The sequence below is a fragment of the Gymnoscopelus braueri genome, assembly GCF_963280865.1.
Source record: "Gymnoscopelus braueri genome assembly, chromosome: 13".
Lineage (NCBI taxonomy): Eukaryota > Metazoa > Chordata > Actinopteri > Myctophiformes > Myctophidae > Gymnoscopelus > Gymnoscopelus braueri.
Genome location: NC_137615.1, coordinates 52,202,556 through 52,219,987, shown reverse-complemented (window position 1 = coordinate 52,219,987; position 17,432 = coordinate 52,202,556). Strand labels below are relative to the sequence as shown.

The 17,432-nt window shown below is 44.5% G+C and overlaps 1 protein-coding gene across 1 annotated transcript in view; it reads left to right on the top strand.

The window, feature by feature from the left end:
- Positions 1-16,991, top strand: part of spns1 (SPNS lysolipid transporter 1, lysophospholipid) — a 33,827-nt gene extending 16,836 nt beyond the window's left edge. The window contains exons 8-13 of the mRNA XM_080446464.1: positions 5,601-5,753; positions 7,208-7,397; positions 10,910-10,975; positions 11,980-12,078; positions 13,716-13,884; positions 16,425-16,991. Coding sequence (XP_080302590.1) covers positions 5,601-5,753; positions 7,208-7,397; positions 10,910-10,975; positions 11,980-12,078; positions 13,716-13,884; positions 16,425-16,495 — 748 coding nt within the window. The 3' untranslated portion in view covers positions 16,496-16,991. The remainder of the gene's footprint in view (positions 1-5,600; positions 5,754-7,207; positions 7,398-10,909; positions 10,976-11,979; positions 12,079-13,715; positions 13,885-16,424) is intronic.
- The last annotated feature ends 441 nt before the right edge of the window (positions 16,992-17,432 follow it).

Here is a 17,432-nt window from a genome sequence, read left to right as displayed (position 1 = left end):
CAATGGCCAGGGCATGAAGCCCATCTACTCACTTTTGCAGATGGAGCAGTGAGGACAAAGAGTACTAGCAGATAGTCATCTGAGAGCAGCCCGATGTACCGGCTGGGGACAGGATAAGGATAATTCCTTTTAACAGGTCGTTCATGAAAGTCCTTGCGGTCTTGTTTCCAATGAGAACCTGTGAGCAATTGGGGTTAAGAGTCTTGCTCAGGGACAAATTTCATATCATGGGCACATATGCTGGGATAGCCTGGAATCGAACCTGGGGCAACCAGGGCCAGCTGGTTCCCTAGGCGGGCTCACTAACCACTCAGCTATGGCCGACAAAGCTTCCAATACCACAGGCAAGCATCATGAAGGCACCCATGCAACCTGTGGGGGCCACACGCGGAGAGCATCTCAATGGTAGAGAGGCTGAACCCTCTAACATCATCCGCAGATATCTAGGGCAGCATAAGCACAGAGCAACGCTCCAACCTATGCCGTGGCCCTTGTCCCGACTAGAGCACAGTCTACACTCGCTGGCGTGCAACGCCCTGGTGTACGATGCACAAAAATCCAGTAATTTTTGGACAATAGTTTTGAATTTCAGTGGTCAATGACGCAGCCGAAGGTTAGGAGTGAGGATGCCCCATGCACCTCCCCCCCTAACTGTGACAGGAGATCTTGTCTCTGTGGAGAGGCCAAGGCACTTCATTGAGAAGCTGCAGTAGGCCAAAGCATCTTGCCGTAACGGACTGGTCTGTCCCGGAAGGGAGACCTACAGTCAACAACGCGTTATGCCCTCAAGGCTAACGGTACTACCGCTCTGCCATACCTATGCACGTGATCCGAACTGCTATCGGATCCAAGAGGCTTCCAGTGGGAAACAAGTCCGCAGCCTGGACTGTACACCCAACAAGCGCATTGCTATGAAATTTGCAAGATGAGGCAAGGTCCATGAAAGGAGCTTCCAAGCCTCCTGCAGAGACTGACTGGGTCAAGCGCCCCAGAAGGCAGACTGTTGACATATTGTGTTATTGAACACGGCATAAACATCCTGAGGGCCAGGTGCACTGCACGCAGGTCCAGTGCATTAGCGACACTGGCTGGAGACCCTCACCATTCTGTTGCAGTCTTGGGGTTTGAGGCCCAAGCCACAAATATACATGCCCATTTGTACATGCGTGAAATTTGTCCGCTGTATTTATTTACCCATCCTAGAACTACTAGGAGCAGTGAGCAGCCATTCTCCGGCGCTCATGGGGCAATTAGGGGCTCAGACAGGGACACACATCGACCCACTTCTGGCCTGGTGTCGAACCCGGGACACCCAGAGGCTCTGGCTCATTACCAAAGTAAACAGTGCCAATTCTCTAATCATGCAAGCAAACGCCTAGATTGATAGGCGCTGTATAGGCGCTGGGTAGGCGCTGGGTAGGCGCTGGATAGGCGCTGGATAGGCGCTGGATAGGCGCTGGATAGGCGCTGTGTCTGCGCATCAACACTCGCATGCCGGAGGGCCAGGGCGAGGTAGTCAAGGGAATGTCCAATACGTCACATTCCAGCCGCTGTGGCATGGCTCTAGTTAGCAGACCAGCTAAAACTGTGGCCATGAGCAACGGTCATCCAGCTCAACAGCTTCATCTAGTGACACCACCAGAGAAGCAATGTTCACAGTTTAGGCGTTTAGCAGGCGCTCTTAACCCGGATCGACTTACAGTAAGGTAATGTAAGTAAAGTAAGCAATGTTGGCATCAACCACTAGCCTTAGGTCTAGGCCATATTGGGCTGTACTCCCCATGGCTGACCAGTCCTTGGTAAGAGGTTCTGGAACTGGCCCACATGCCAAATCTCATGATGTACGGCACCGAGGGTGTACAACGACGATAGTTGTTGGACGCATCCATTTAGGCCAAGCCGTTATATGGCCAGCTGGGCTATGTACTCTCAACGCTTTCGTCCAGCGACAAGCAGTAGCGGAGCTACACACTCCCAATGCCAGCGGTATATTCCAGTGGGCGCACGCCGCAGTGGCGTGGTCCCTCCAAAAGCGGCAGAGCGAGACACACTCTCAACGCTAATACTTTCCACTCCTTTCTTCCAGCGACAAGCAGTAGCGGAGCGAGACACACTCCTAATGCTTACGCTATATGGCGGTGGGCCGCCCGTCATGGTTTCTCAAAGCGGCAGAGCGAGATGCACTCTCAACGCTAATCCTTTTCCCTTCTTTCGTCGATTGACAAGCAGTCCCCGAGACACACTCCCAATGCTAGGGGTATATTCCATTGGGGGGGCACGCCGCAGTGGCGCTTACAAATGCAAAATACAGCATGCAGCTGGTATAGCATGATTGTCAGTCATTATTTCTCGTTTCTTTTTCCCTGTCCAGCCTCATCATGATTTGTCTGCATGGGGATCTCATCTTAAACAAGCTCAGTGCTTAATGAGTTTTCCAATTTAGTAGACCTTGTATTGTGAATTTGTACTTCCATGTACTGCTTTCAATTCAGTGGCCCAGAGTTCGTCATCCTGACAATTCCTCTAGCTGAGAAAGCATCCTGAGGGCTCAATGCTAGCATCCCTGTGGGAGGCAAATCAGCCACAACCACGGCCAACCCAGTCGACCTTTCTGCCAGCAGTATGCCGCTGCAATTAGCCAAACATTCACAGCCATAGCCTGTGTCAGGCACCATAGTCAGGACATGACCGGCCCAAGTAATGGACCTTCCCTTCTGGGACCAGCAATTGTTGCAATAATCCATGGGCAACAGCAACAGAGTGAGACACTCAATACTACTGATGACGTAGCCGTAGCAAAAGCGAGAATCATTCAGGCTACAGTGTCAAGGACACAGTATGATAGTCAAGAAGTGGCAAAGCGAAACACACTTCAATCGTCATATAGAATTCTTTAAGAATATTTCACTACCAAGCACATAGTATTATCTGGATAGCAGCAGAGCGACATACCCTCAAGCTATGACATCAGTATTCACAGTATACTGCATATGTTGAATAGCAGTAGTGAGTACCAGGTACACACAGTATTAGTGGGTAACAGCAGCAGAGTGAGATACACTTGTGCTATTGGTAACGTAGCCATAGCAACAGAGCGAGAATCGTTCAAGCTACAGCGTCAAGTACATATGTACTTGTTAATGTATTGTGTCTTGGACACAATTAACACAATTAACATTAATGTTAATTAATGTTGTCTTGGACCCCCGGAAGAATAGCTGCTGGTTTCCCTTTTTGCCGCAGCTAATGGGGATCCATTGCCAATAAACAAAGCTTATTGATTATCAGTACCCAGAGTACAATGTTACTAATATGTAACTTTGTCGTAGCAAGGAGCGACAACCACTCAAGCCACAGTGTCAAGTCATGTGTCAAGTACCCACAGTATGAAAACCAAGTGATGGCAAGGCAAGACACACTTGAACCATACCAGTATTATAATTCCATTTTACTACCAAGCACAAAGCAGTATAACCTGAATAGCAGCAGCGAGTCACACTCAAGCTATGATACACACTCAAACTGTGAGGTTAAGCACACACAGTGGCAGTATTGGCATATATGCTGCTTAAGTCAGCTGTCATTGATCAGCGAGACCTCTTTTATCCCATTAAGACCTGGAACTGTGTCATTTTTAGGTTTGAGCTAAAAAGCATTATTTACACTTTGGGCTATTCAAAAATAGCAGATCTACAAGCTCATAGCGCGGCCCAAGTACATGTAGTAATAGGTACACAGTATATCGTCCAATAACGACAGAGTGAAGCACACTATGGATGTCCTTTATTAGCTGCAGCTAAATTATATTTGGACTGGTTAAATTGGGGTTTGAACCAGGGACCTACAGACTTGCAGGTAGACAGTGTACTGACTGAGCCGGATAGCAATCAAGCTAACACGCGCCATATGTCTGGTAGATAGAATGTCTGCGTCAAAGTGAGAACCACTTTCAGCAAAAACATTCACAGAAGAGCGCTCATACAGTGGTGTAAAGTAACTAAGTACATGTACTCAGTACTGTACTTAAGTACAATTTCGCTTAGGTATTTGTACTTTAATGGAGCCTAGTTATCTGCCACTGCGCGCATTAACGCCTTGGTCGTCTCCTCGAGGCGAAAGAACACCTTCTATGAGACACATTAAACAGTCAATCTGGCTCCACCGCCGTCGTGTCCTCGAGGCGAGAGACGGTCTTCTCAAAGCGGCAGAATGGGATACATCCTCAACGCTGAATACTTTCCCCTCTTTTACTTTATTTGTCTGTAAACAGCACAATACATGCACTCACCGTCGCCAATGTACAGCTATGGCTCCATAGTTACCCGTGCCAGGTTCAACAACAACGGTGGAGCGGGGAAAGTTAACGGTGTTATTGTCGTTAGCTCCAATGCTACAAGCCGCTAACTCCATTCACCGTCGCATCTCGCATGCTTTTTTTTTTCCTTGTTCCTTTCCGACAGCCCCTATAAACGGGGTAACGTAATTCCATGGTAGCAGGCTACGCAGTCTCTGGAGGACGGACCGTAGTCCGTAGCCCCAACCGTGTTGGTTACGAAACTTTGACGCGCAGCTGCAAGTATCGACCTACGCTTTGGAGGCGAAAAGATGAAAGAGGATGAACGCTGTGTGCCCCGCCCCTATATAGGTGGCGTGCGTGCACACAGGTCACGAGTGACTTTGTTGGTATTAATATTCGACCTATGCGCGAGCGCGCGATGATATCCAGGTGTTGAAAACACTGCCTCTGGCGGTCAGTAGGAATGAAGTAGAACTACAGTATGCTTCTGATATCCGAGCATATCGTAGCTATCGGGCAGAAACCTCTTATCGCCATTTAAAAAAAACAATCGTAAATGAATGCCCTACTACTTGATCCTTCTACAGCGTCACTCAAAAGTAGCAGATCTACAAGCTCGAAACACGGCACGAAGCGACGCGTTTTGAGCTTGTAGATCTGCTACGTTTGCTTTTTCTTTTTTTTTTATCCTGAAAAGTAACCGTTCTGTGAGGTTTCCACCCCGAAGGACACAATATTCAATAACAAATTTGATATCAAATTCAGATATTTAAATATGATATAAGTTTAGAAATTGAGAAAAATCTGCTATTTTCACAATATTTATCTGTGGGAACTGAGTAAAACTAAATTAGAATGCCACAACTCTTGTCAGGGTGGGGGGTCCCCAGTTCCAAATCTGATTATTTTGCGGGGTCCCCTGTTCAAATTATGATTATTTTGCGGGGTCCCCAGTTCAAATATGATTATTTAGCGGGGTCCCCAGTTCCAAATATGATTATTTTGCGGGGTCCCCAGTTCCAAATATGATTATTTTGCGGGGTCCCCAGTTCAAATATGATTATTTAGCGGGGTCCCCAGTTCCAAATATGATTATTTTGCGGGGTCCCCAGTTCCAAATATGATTATTTTCCGGGGTCCCCAGTCCAAATATGATTATTTTGCGGGGTCCCCAGTTCAAATATGATTATTTTGCGGGGTCCCCATTTCAAATATAATTATTGTGGGAGTCGCGGCCTGAACAGGTTGAGAACTCCTGTTGTAGACCATGCTGCTAATGCCATTGTCCGTGTCACCGTTGCAGCCGCAGCTTCGTGCTCTCCACCTTCGGCTTCACGGCGGTGGCCTTTGTGACGGGCTCTCTGGCCCTGTGGGCCCCCGCCTTCCTCTTCAGGGCCGCCGTGTTCAACGGGGAGAAGGCCCCCTGCGTCCAGGGGCCCTGTGACACCTCAGACAGGTAAGCAAACACACGGTCACACACAGCCAGATTCACACTCTACGAAATACAATTATTTTAGTGGTATTTATTTAACCCATTAACACCTTTACCGCCGGGCCCGTAGTTCTACGGGCCGTTAAATCCAACGGTTAAGCGCCGAGCCCGTAGTCCTACGGGCTGCGGTCTTTTCGCGCATGCGCGGTCCGGGTGCACTTTCGGAATTTTTTTGATCCACTTCCGTTTCCGGTTTGATGACAGGAAATAGAATTATTTGGGATCCGGTTTTGACGCTCACGCCCGCTCCCATTCTACAGACGAAACTGAAACTCAATTCTCTTCCTGTAGTTTTTTCTCCTCGCATTTCACTGTTTAACGTAATCCGCTCTAACTCAAACATGGATGCCCCGTTTGACACGTGGTTTTCACTGGGAGATACAGGGAGATCGCGCGGATGTAAACAGACCGTGTAGCGCTCAATCTTAAGGATTTTAACAAGATCTATGGCGACATGAAAAAAACAAAAAAACAACAAAAACACCTTGGCACTGGTGAGTACATTATGAGATTAACCTCTGGCGGTGGATGTGTTAAGACCGGGAACGTAATTTTTTTGATTTCTTTGGGCTATTCAAAAATAGCAGATCTACAAGCTCATAGTGCTGATTTGATAGAAAAATCGTGCAAATGTGCGCAAATCTTTGAACATGTCAATGTTTTAAAGCGAACATTTGTTACTCAAACCTTTGCTTCTGGGGATTCTACAAATGTCTTCTAAATCTTTTTTATTTATTTTTTTACTTATTTTGCTATAATCAGTGGTTCTCAAACTTTATCATGTCAAGGACCCCCAAAATTATATGTATTTGGCCCCGGACCCCCTTCTCAAAGTGTTTTGTTCCAGGGACCCCCAGAAGCAAAGATTTGAGTTACAAATGTTAGCTTGAAAAAAGATATATACCGGTATTTAAATATTTGCACAAATATTCACGATTTAAAAAAAAATTGCATGCCACGCTATGAGCTTGTAGATCTGATATATTTTTTTTTTATCATGAAAATTTGAAAATGTATTGAATATATAATTTTTTTAAAGTGAACATTTGTAACAAAAAATTTTGCTTCTGGGGGGGGGGGGGGCCTGGAACTAAATATTTTGAGATGGGGGTCCGCGGCCAAATACATATGATTTTGGTGGTCCTTGACATGAAAAAGTCAAAGAACCGCTGATATTATAGCAACATAAAGTGTCAACATAAAAATATATATTCAAAGATTTGCACAAAATGTTTCAGGATTTTTCAAAAAAAATAGCAGATCTACATGCTCATAGCGCGGCACTCGGTGCCGCGCTATGAGCTTGTAGATCTGCAATTTTTTTGAATAGCCACAAAGAAATCTTAAAAATGAAACTGATGCGTATCCCGGATTGAATGAGTTAATTATACATATATATTTTTGTGTTGTCGTTTTAGCCTGTACTTTGGCATCATCACGTGCGTGTCGGGCGTGCTGGGCGTGTGGAGCGGAGTGGAGCTGAGCCGGTGGCTGAGGATCCGGACGGCGCGGGCCGACCCCCTGGTGTGTGCCGCGGGCCTGCTGCTCTCCGCCCCCTTCCTCTACCTGGCCATCGTGTTCGCGCAGGCCAGCACCATCGCCACATACGTGAGTGTTCCTCCCACAACCGTTAACATGGTTTTACTTGGCTGTACCTTTTTCCCAACCGTGCACAGTAACAAAGTACATTTACTCGAATACAGTAGTTCAATGGTGGAAGAAGTTCTGAAATGTTTTACTTGAGCGAAAGTATCAATACTGCAATGTAGAAGTACTCGGTTACAAGTAAAAGTCCGGAATTCTAAATTTACTTGAGTAAAAGTACACAAGTATTGGTATCAAAATGTACTTAAAGTACCAAAAGTAAGTACTAAAATGTTTGAAAATAGCAGATCTACAAGCTCACAACGCGTTGTGAGCTTGTAGATCGGCTATTTTCAAACAGCCTAGGTATAAAATAAGGTTAAAGTGGTTAATATATGTTTTATAATGTAATAATTTGTATCTGCAAAGCTCACAACGCGCGTTGTGAGCTTGTAGATTTGCAATTTTGACATATTTTCTTTTTTAATAAAAAAAACAGTTTTGGACTTTTCTGTCAGGGTTGCTGTCAGGGTTTTCACCTGACAGCAACAATTTACTAAGCAATGCTGCTAATTACTGCCAGGGTCGTCTTCAGCACATGCTTTCAATGTAGCAGCTACTTAACAAGACGGATTAGGACACACACAGCCACACTGGCTTCATTTCAATGACAGGATTTTAGCTCATTAACCACTGGAACGCTAGCTTTGATATGAGCTTGTAGGTCAGCTATTTTCGCCCTGCAATAGTGTCTGTGTTGAAGGGGTATTTCACTATTAAACACGTCTGGGGTCATTTTAACGTCTTCTCTGGCTGTCGTGTTGCACCCCAGACAGTTTTTAAGTTGCTTGGTTCAATATTTAAGATATATATTCATTACATCAGACACGCCCCCCTTCCTATACAAAGCCATTGAACTTCAAACTGCATTGTTGTCCTTCCAATGTGTGAGGGGGCCTGTGGTTTTTCGATTACTTTTTTTTCTCTTTTCTTTTTTCTCCCAAAACATTTTAAGATAACATGTGAAATATGTAATAAAAAAATAGAAATATAATTGGGGGGAAAAACACAGCCTCCTTGTGCATTAGAAGGACAATTATCAGTCACCAGAAGCAGGCACGTGTGCTTTCAAAGGGTCTAACATTATGGTTAAAATGGAGTTTGAAGTTACAATGGGTTTATATAGGATGGCGGGTGTGTCTGATTAAATGAATATCAAATATCAAAATATTAAATCAACTCAAGCAACTCAAAAGCTGTCTGGGATCTACACAAAAGCCAGAGTAGACTTTAAAATTACCCCAGAAGTGTTTTTAAGTGAAATAGCCCTTGTGAGTGTTTGTAGCCTAGATGATAACTGGTCTTCAGTGGACTTATAGGCTCACTTTAACATTTTAGGTTGCCAGGTCCCTGCAAATCCTTATTAAATATAAAAATTATAGTAATAATGGCCCCAAGTGATTGATTGATTGATTGAATACTTTATTAACAGTTTGCAAAATAAAGTACAGTTTAATACAAATACAATGCTAAAAGGATTGAACCCAAGAAAGCACTATGGCTTGTTTCCATTGGGGTCCTGTCCTGTGTATTGTATAGTATGTTTTATTCATTCACTTCAAGTCTTAAAGCTGCAACCCATAACTTGTTTTAGTAAATGAAAGGTTATTTTAACCAAATTGTATGGTTGAGAATGTTAATGCAATATATGTAGATGGTCTCCCTACTACTCTTTCATTGAGTCATTCAGATCCTGTGGTCGGGTATGACACCTACTGGTTGACAAGGGGTACTGCACTACATGCAACTCAACTCAAAACAACTGACAGGGTGTGATGGTGATGGTGATCTCTCCTTTTTACCCGCTTGCTGAAAGCTGGCGGGTCTATGCAGAGGCAGACCTACGACTCATCATTCGACAGATAAATTTGCATTCGACAGATTTGTTCGACAGATTTGCGTCATTGGCTGTCGTTTAAGCCAATGGGATACTTTCCCATACTCTGAACGGACGGCCTCGTCCTCCCAAGCTATGGGACTATGCAGTCCTCCGAGCGCTAGCCGAATTTGGCTAATAGTTAGCTTGTATGATGTTACTAACTAACTGTTTTTAGCCAAGCGCGCTACTGTCCGCTCCCCATTAGTTATCGACGCAAGTCGCGTTATTACTCTCGTAATTTTCATGTATTGTACATCCCAAAACAAAATTTATTCACCATGTTATGGTGCTGTAATGACTTCATATTTTCTCAACATAATACTGTCTTTCACGCGACCTGCCTTTTTACCCCCGGTCTCAGTAGCGGGGGGCGGGGCGGGTGCGGGGAGAGACCGGCGAGTTGAGTGAAACGAGTTGGCCCAAACGCAGTCCCCACAACATCATTTACTATTCTGTGCCTATCGGTACATAACTCGGACGCCGGTAATTAGTATACATGGCAACACACTGGCAACACTAGTACGAGTACTTTTCCCACCACTGTTGCTGTTTTTAACATGACTGCCCTGTTTACAAATGAATGACTACACACTACAACCAAGGTTACTGTAGCAACATTTTTCATGTAAGGTATGACGCTAAAATCAGCTGCATTTTATCAGAAAAAAGCAGATCTACAAGCTCACAACGCATCGCCGCCTTGTGAACTTGTACATCTGCTATTTTTTATTATGACGTTTTATTGAATACTTCATTTACAAAAGACATTAATGAAACCAAATGGACCCATTTGGCTTTTTCTTTCATTTAAGCCAGTAGTGAAAAGGGCAAACTTGCAGTTATGCATTACAACTCAAGCCTAGCTGTTTCAAACAGTGAAATGAAAAGACACGTTGTGAGCTTCACTTTTATAAAGGGTTAGGGTTACATTGCAGTATTGATACTTTTACTTAAGTAAAACATTACAGTACTTTTTCCACCACTGTTGATGTTTTTAACATGACTGCCCTTACGCTACCTGTATTCTATGGACTCACTTAGTTTATTGTGAAAATAGTTTATTTCTTTCATACATAAATGAATACTAACTGGTCACCACCGGTCTTTTGTCCAGGAACAATGCATACAACACTATCAACCAGTCCTCCTGGGTGTGTGTGTGTGTGTGTGTGTCTCGTAATTTTTGTTGTTCATACATTTCTAAGTGAAACACTGTAGTTTTGACTTGGGTAAGGGTAGCCTACATTATGAAGTAACTATATCAGCTGGTGAAAATAGCAGATCTGTCAGATTGTAGATCAATTATTTTCACTATCATTGATATTGTACACACCACACACACACACACACACACACACACACACACACACACACACACACACACACACACACACACACACACACACACACACACACACTTTATATTGGTAGCCAACCAATGAACCTCTGTGGAGTTATTTTTGTTGCATTCGAATGGCTGAGATTTTATTTTGATGACAACTTTTACATTTTGTGCTGCAGATTGGGGCAAAAACAGCCTGCCACAAGCGGGTATATTATGACTTTGTCATTTCTTGTTTGTTTTTTGTCCATTCAGGTGTTCATCTTCTTGGGAGAGACCTTCCTGTCCATGAACTGGGCCATCGTAGCAGACATACTGCTGGTCAGTAGCTGTCACTAATACACTTGTGGAATGCCCTACCAACTGAAAAATATATATATATATGTTCTCAAAATATTTAAAATACTGGTTTTAAAACGTTAACGTCACTGCTTTCATGAATGTAATTTGAGATTGTTATTGTTTTTGTACTTGTTTAGATTAGAGCTTTTTGTAACTGATAATTGTTTTACTAGGTAGATATTTGTATAGAAAGGTCTAAGCAGGGATTGGGGTCGCAAATTAGCCTCGGCTATAAACCCCATATACTGTACAATGCAACGGTTTCATGTTGTATAACTTGATTCATTGTTATTTGTATTGTCCCTGTCAAATAAATATATAAATAAATAATAGGACTCATGTCACCGTCATCAAGGGTCCCTGAGGGGGGTCCATGCAGGGGGTCCCCATCTAAATAGTTAGGACCCTTACGGATCTGTAACTCAGAGTGCAGAAATGTAACCGAATGGACGGTTACATTTGCTACGTTTGCAGTATAGATTGGAGTCCCAGAAATAGAATAAAAAAATCAAATGGGGGGTCCGTGGCCTAATGCATAAACTGGGGGTCCTTGTAAAGTGATTGAATGTTAGGTTTTGTTTTTGGTGTGTTGACAAGATGTTTTGGTTTTTAACCCATTCAATCCGGGAACGCATCTCTGTCATTTTAGATTTCTTTGGCTATTAAAAAATAGCAGATCTACAAGCTCATAGCACAGCACCGAGTGCCGTGCTATGAGCTTGTAGATTGTCTATTTTTGAAAAATCATGAAAATCTAAATTTGTGCAAATATTTGAAAATCTTTTTGAAGCGGGCATTTGTAACTCAAATCTTTGCTTCTGGGAGGTCCCGTAACAAAATATTTGACAAATGTTCACTTTAAAAAAATACATATTCCAAGATTTGCACACATTTTCACGATTTTTCAAAAATAGCAGATCTACAAGCTCATAGCGTGGCACTCTGTGTCCTAACGGGTGTGTGTTGTCCCTCTATGTTGACAGTACGTGGTGGTCCCTACGCGTCGCGCCACGGCCTCAGCCTTCCAGATCGTTCTGTCTCACCTGCTGGGAGATGCGGGAAGTCCTTACCTCATAGGAGTGGTACGTTGTAAAACACACACACACACACACACACACACACACACACACACACACACACACACACACACACAGTCTCACCGTCTCCTTCTTCAGAATAGGAAGGCACTTGAATTAATTAATGAATAATCCATAGTAAATCAATTCATACAATTCAATTTTAATGGCAGAGAGGACTCTGCAGGAATTAATTTAGTTGATTTTGGATGACAAGACAAAGAGCAGTAAGCTCTGTAAAAGTGAATTCCACAGGCAAGCCGAATATAATATTAACACTATAGACCTGTTATCTGTATTCCTACTATACACACACGCGAACAATGCTCTATCAACCAAAGCCAAAGCATTTTACCCGTAGAGGACAAGAAATGTCCATACTGCCCCTTCTTACTCTGGATATGAACTCCGGTCTGTGTCCAGCTGTGGTTTCCATTGGGAAACTTTCATTTCGAATTGATGAGGTGATCAAATGGGCAAATTATCTTCTATCATGATGTTATCAATAATTCATGATTTGGCCTACATTCAATAAAACGGAACGTTACTGTGACACGCAGATCAATGTATTCCCCCAGTCATATACCCGTATTTTCCGCACTATAAGGCGCATCTGAGTATAAGGCGCACCTTCAATAAATGTATTATTTTACATATATAGGGCGCACCGCATTATAAGGCGCATCCGCACTATAAGGCGCACTGACGGTGCGGCTTATAGTGCGGAAACCAAGGGAACCAATATTGATACATATATAAGGCGCATCGGATTATAAGGCGCATCCGCACTATAAGGCGCACTGACGGTGCGCCTTATAGTGCGGAAAATACGGTACACACTTACCGATGATGGCAAGATGCAGCTGTGTGCCTGTGGCCAAAAAAAGTCTAAAATGATTCCTCTCTGCTCACTGTTTTCACCCATTAAGACCTGGAACGCATCTGTGTCATTTTTTTATTTGAGCTAAAAAGCATTATTTTATACTTTGGCTATTAAAAAATAGCAGATCTACAAGCTCATAGCGCGGCACCGAGTGCCGCGCTACGAGCTTGTAGATCTGCTATTTTTGAAAAATCGTGAAAATATGTGCAAATCTTTTTATCAAATATCAAATATTTGTATCTCAAATCTTTGCTTCTGGGGGTCCCTGGAACAACATATTTTGAGATGGGGGTCGGTGGCCAAATACACATCATTTTGGGGGTCCTTGACATGAAAAAGTTTGAGAACCACTGATATGGAAACGTAACGTTTTCATAAAAAACGTTGGGATTGAGAAGACATTTGTAGAATCAGCTTCAAGTCTTAATGGGTTAAGTGGCTTCATGTCCAAATAACGTGCCATGGCCTCTGTTATTTCTCGGTGGCGCTTGGACGTTTTCTCGTAAGGATTTACTGATGAATGGACGACTGTTTGATTGTTATATGCTGCTACTTGTCTTTTCGTTCGTTTTTTCTGTGGTGGCTAACGCTAAATTCTTTTGAACACTTTTAATAGTTCTCTGGCTGTGTAGTAAGTGGTGTTTGCAACACGTCATCTCTCTTGTATCCAAATAACAGTTAATTTCAGGTACGTGACATTTTAGCCACTTCTTGCTTCTTGTTTTCCTCCGGACTCATCTCCCGGTTGTCTGTGTTTCAGGTGTCCGACTCCCTGAGGAAGACGGACTCGTACCTGTGGCAGTTCCGCTCGCTGCAGATCTCCCTGCTCCTCTGCTCCTTCGTGGCGGTGGCGGGCGGGGGTTTCTTCCTGGCCACCGCCGTCTTCATCGAGAAGGACCGCCACCGCGCCGAGAACTACATCCCCTCAGGTGAGAACGCACGCTGAGATTAGGCACCGGATATTCAGCCGTCGGTATCCCGGGAATCCCCATCACTCTGAGAGCGTACAAATGGAACCATTTGGTTCCATTTGTACGCTCTCAGAGTTACACACCCGTAAGGGGCCATTTGGAACCCCCTCAAGGAACCATGAGGGTCCCTGGACCACACTTTGAGACATGCACAATATCAGCACCCTGACTCTGTTTAACCAGAATGGAACAGAGCCTTAATTAGTGTAATTGGTAAGACCTGTGAAGGAAGTAAGGAAGAGGCCCAAATTCTTTCCAATAGACACCTTAAGGGCATGTACACACTGCAGGACCTTAAAGTGGTCGGGGGGTCATCTGATCGTTAAGCATAACACACTGCAGGAGTTTATTTCTTGAAATCGGCTGTCATAATATCGTTGTGGTTTTCACAACACGATTGATCCCCGACAAGGGCTGACACACTGTAGGATAGTTCACTAGGATGCTATCTCCAGAGTCAGACCCAATACATACATTTGTGTTTATTCCAATTCATTTTAATCGACGTATCTCGTGATATGCCTCTCTCCCTCTCCCTCTCCCCCCCCCCCCCCCTGGCCCTCTCTCTCGCACGTCAAGTGCGGTGAAGCAGTCAGTGACAGTGCTGCCATGTCCGCTTATTATAAGCGACTTTGGGATTGTTTTTCTGTAAAGTTGCTTGCAAGTGTAGTTGCTTTTTTGGCCTTGTTTCCTAATGTTGTTTGAACCAGTTGTTCTCAAACATTTTCATGGCAAGGACCCCCAAATTAATAATAATAATTAATTGTCCGCAGAGGCGCAGACCTCCCCCTTCTGAAAATATGTTGTGCCATAGACCCCCATACAAGATCTGTGTGGATTTGGAAAATATTCCACAATCCCCCCCCCCCCCCCAAATGTCTTCTTTAAAAATAGCCTATCTACAACGTGAGCTTGTAGATCGTCTATTTTCAAGTATCCAATGTATTTGTATATAGGCACACACACACACACACACACACACACACACACACACACACACACACACACACACACACACACACACACACACACACACACACACACACACACACACACACACACACACACACACACACACACACACATCGCTCGCTCTTTGTGTCTTTCTCTATCTCTCTCTATCTCTGTGCAATAGTCTCAAATAAACATCCCCCCTTCGAGCACGCTCGCTCACTCTCATTCTGTTTTATAATAATGTTTAACTTAATGCAGGACTGGACGGTAACTATGCGAGGGATCTGTTTGTTGTGGTCAGGTCCACCGACCTTCCATAGCCACGGTGTCTGTAATGTGCTCTCATTGGCTGTAGCGTGCATCTCCTGGCAAGGTGGTCGCAGCTCCTTTCATACTGTACGATATTGTCTGCTGTCCTGTCTGGGACACATCTGAATATCTAACATGGTAGTTATCTGAAAACGGTCGGAAAGCCGTCGCAGAGCGGATAATCGCGGCCACATCGTCTCGCTGAACCTTTCACACACAGCGAGCATTAGCTCGCCGATCAAAGGCCGATCTGTGTCAGATCGGGAGGTTTTGTCGGCGAGCGCCAAAAAAGGTCGGCGACAGCAATATCGTACCAAATATCCTGCAGTGTGTACCTGCCTTAACAGACAACGTCACACTGATAAGAACCAGTATGCACGCGCAGGCCGGCACCAAATGAACCCCACCGCTCATAAGATGCAATGTAAAAGTGGTCACAGCCTCACGTGTAAAAATGCATCCCATCAAACATTCAGAAGCTGTTTTTCCCCCAGTGTGGAGGAAGAATGCTCAGGATTTTTACTGTGATCTCTCGCTCTTGAAATATATAATCCTTGGTTTCTGTTGTGTGTAAACAATAATAGCAATTCAAAGCAGTTGTCCTCCAAACCCCTCCTCCAGTGGCTGTCATAAGACCGGAGGGAGCGCTCTATGAACATGGCACCAGAGCCTGCTCTTGCTCGCACAGCTGCAGCCCGTCAATCCTAATTTATGCTCCGTCCCGCGAAGGTAACGGCCGCAGAGAACGGCCGAGAATAGCAGACCTCCAAGCTCACAACGGTCTCATCCGCGACGCGGTTGTGAGCTTGTACGTCAGCTGTTCTCGGTGCACAATACCGTTGCGGGGTGAAGTACATATGTCTCGCCACGGCAAGCTAATCCTACAGAAATGCCAAAGCCAACACACAAGAGGGGGTTGAATGAACTGAAACCAGCGCACCCCAAAACAACAGGTTTGGGGATCTGTTGGGAATTGAGTACATGAAACAGTCACCTGTGCGTCCAGTCTCAATGTTTGCAAACACATAATTGGTCTATATGGCTGCCATGCATAGAGCATATTACAGATTGATCCAGAATTCCCACAACACTTCCTCCTCTGCAGCAGCTCTGGTGCTCTGTCCCGTGGTTGAGGGAGGACTGGTAAAAAATGTTCTTTTGGGCTCTTCCAAAATCCTGCTCTTATGGCATTTGGTTGGGCTAATTCTTTTTTGTTGTATTTATTCTTTTGACAGATGACGAGCCAATCGTCGTGCCAAAGAGTGGCAGGTCCACCAGAGTGCCAGTGTCGAGCGTTCTGATTTGACGGAAGAAAGCGGCGCTTTAAGCCGGGGCTCCCGTTGGACAAGTATCTGCTCCGCACGCACAGCCAATCGGGCAGCTGCATTTTTTAAGGACGGTGGACGACGTTGGGAACACCCCCCCCCTGACCCCCTACATCCAGAGAAGTTTTTATGTTTATTTATTTTTAAACGTTTTAAGTCGCGACTATTGATTTTACCTTGCCTCCTTCTTCTGCCAATAATTCGGGAGAAGTTTTCAGAGCTTCGGATGACACCCGGTGGCCATTTGGTGACATAAACCGGGGACTAAAAAGGTGAAGACTAGCCAACAAGTGGACGATGAGCGATAGACTTTTATTTTGTATTTTTTACGAGGTGAAGCCACTCGCTGACAAGTGCGGCATAGCGCCCTCTGCTGGCTCTGTTTATCTTTTATCCGAGACGGAACGCCAAGACTTTTCATTACCGCACCAAGGGCCCAAATGGACGCCTAGGGGTCCGTAACTCTGAGAGTGTACAAATGGAGCCAAATGGACCCTCACGGGTCCATTTGGCTCCATTTGTACACTCTCAGAGTTACATTTAAGGGAGGATTTTACAGTGCAGATTGGGGTTCCAGTATGCCGACTCGGAACTGACACAGCGGGAGCCGTGATTGGCCACCGCGTTGTCATGGTAACGCCCTAAACATGCTGACATAGGTTTGATTGATCGGAGACACTGCACCAGTCACCTCTGAACCACTTTAAAGCTGGGTTTAAATTGGCGTCATTATATTCAAAAATGTTTATAAATACTTTTTCCCTCTTTCTTTCTGAACTAGCAGATCTACAAGCTCACAAGTGTTCAGGATGGGTGGGTGGTATGGTATGGCCGTAAGCAAACGTGTCGCACCGCGACGCGTCCCTGAGCTTGTAGATCTGCCATTTTCGAAACAATTTAGACTGTCTTTGGTGGTTT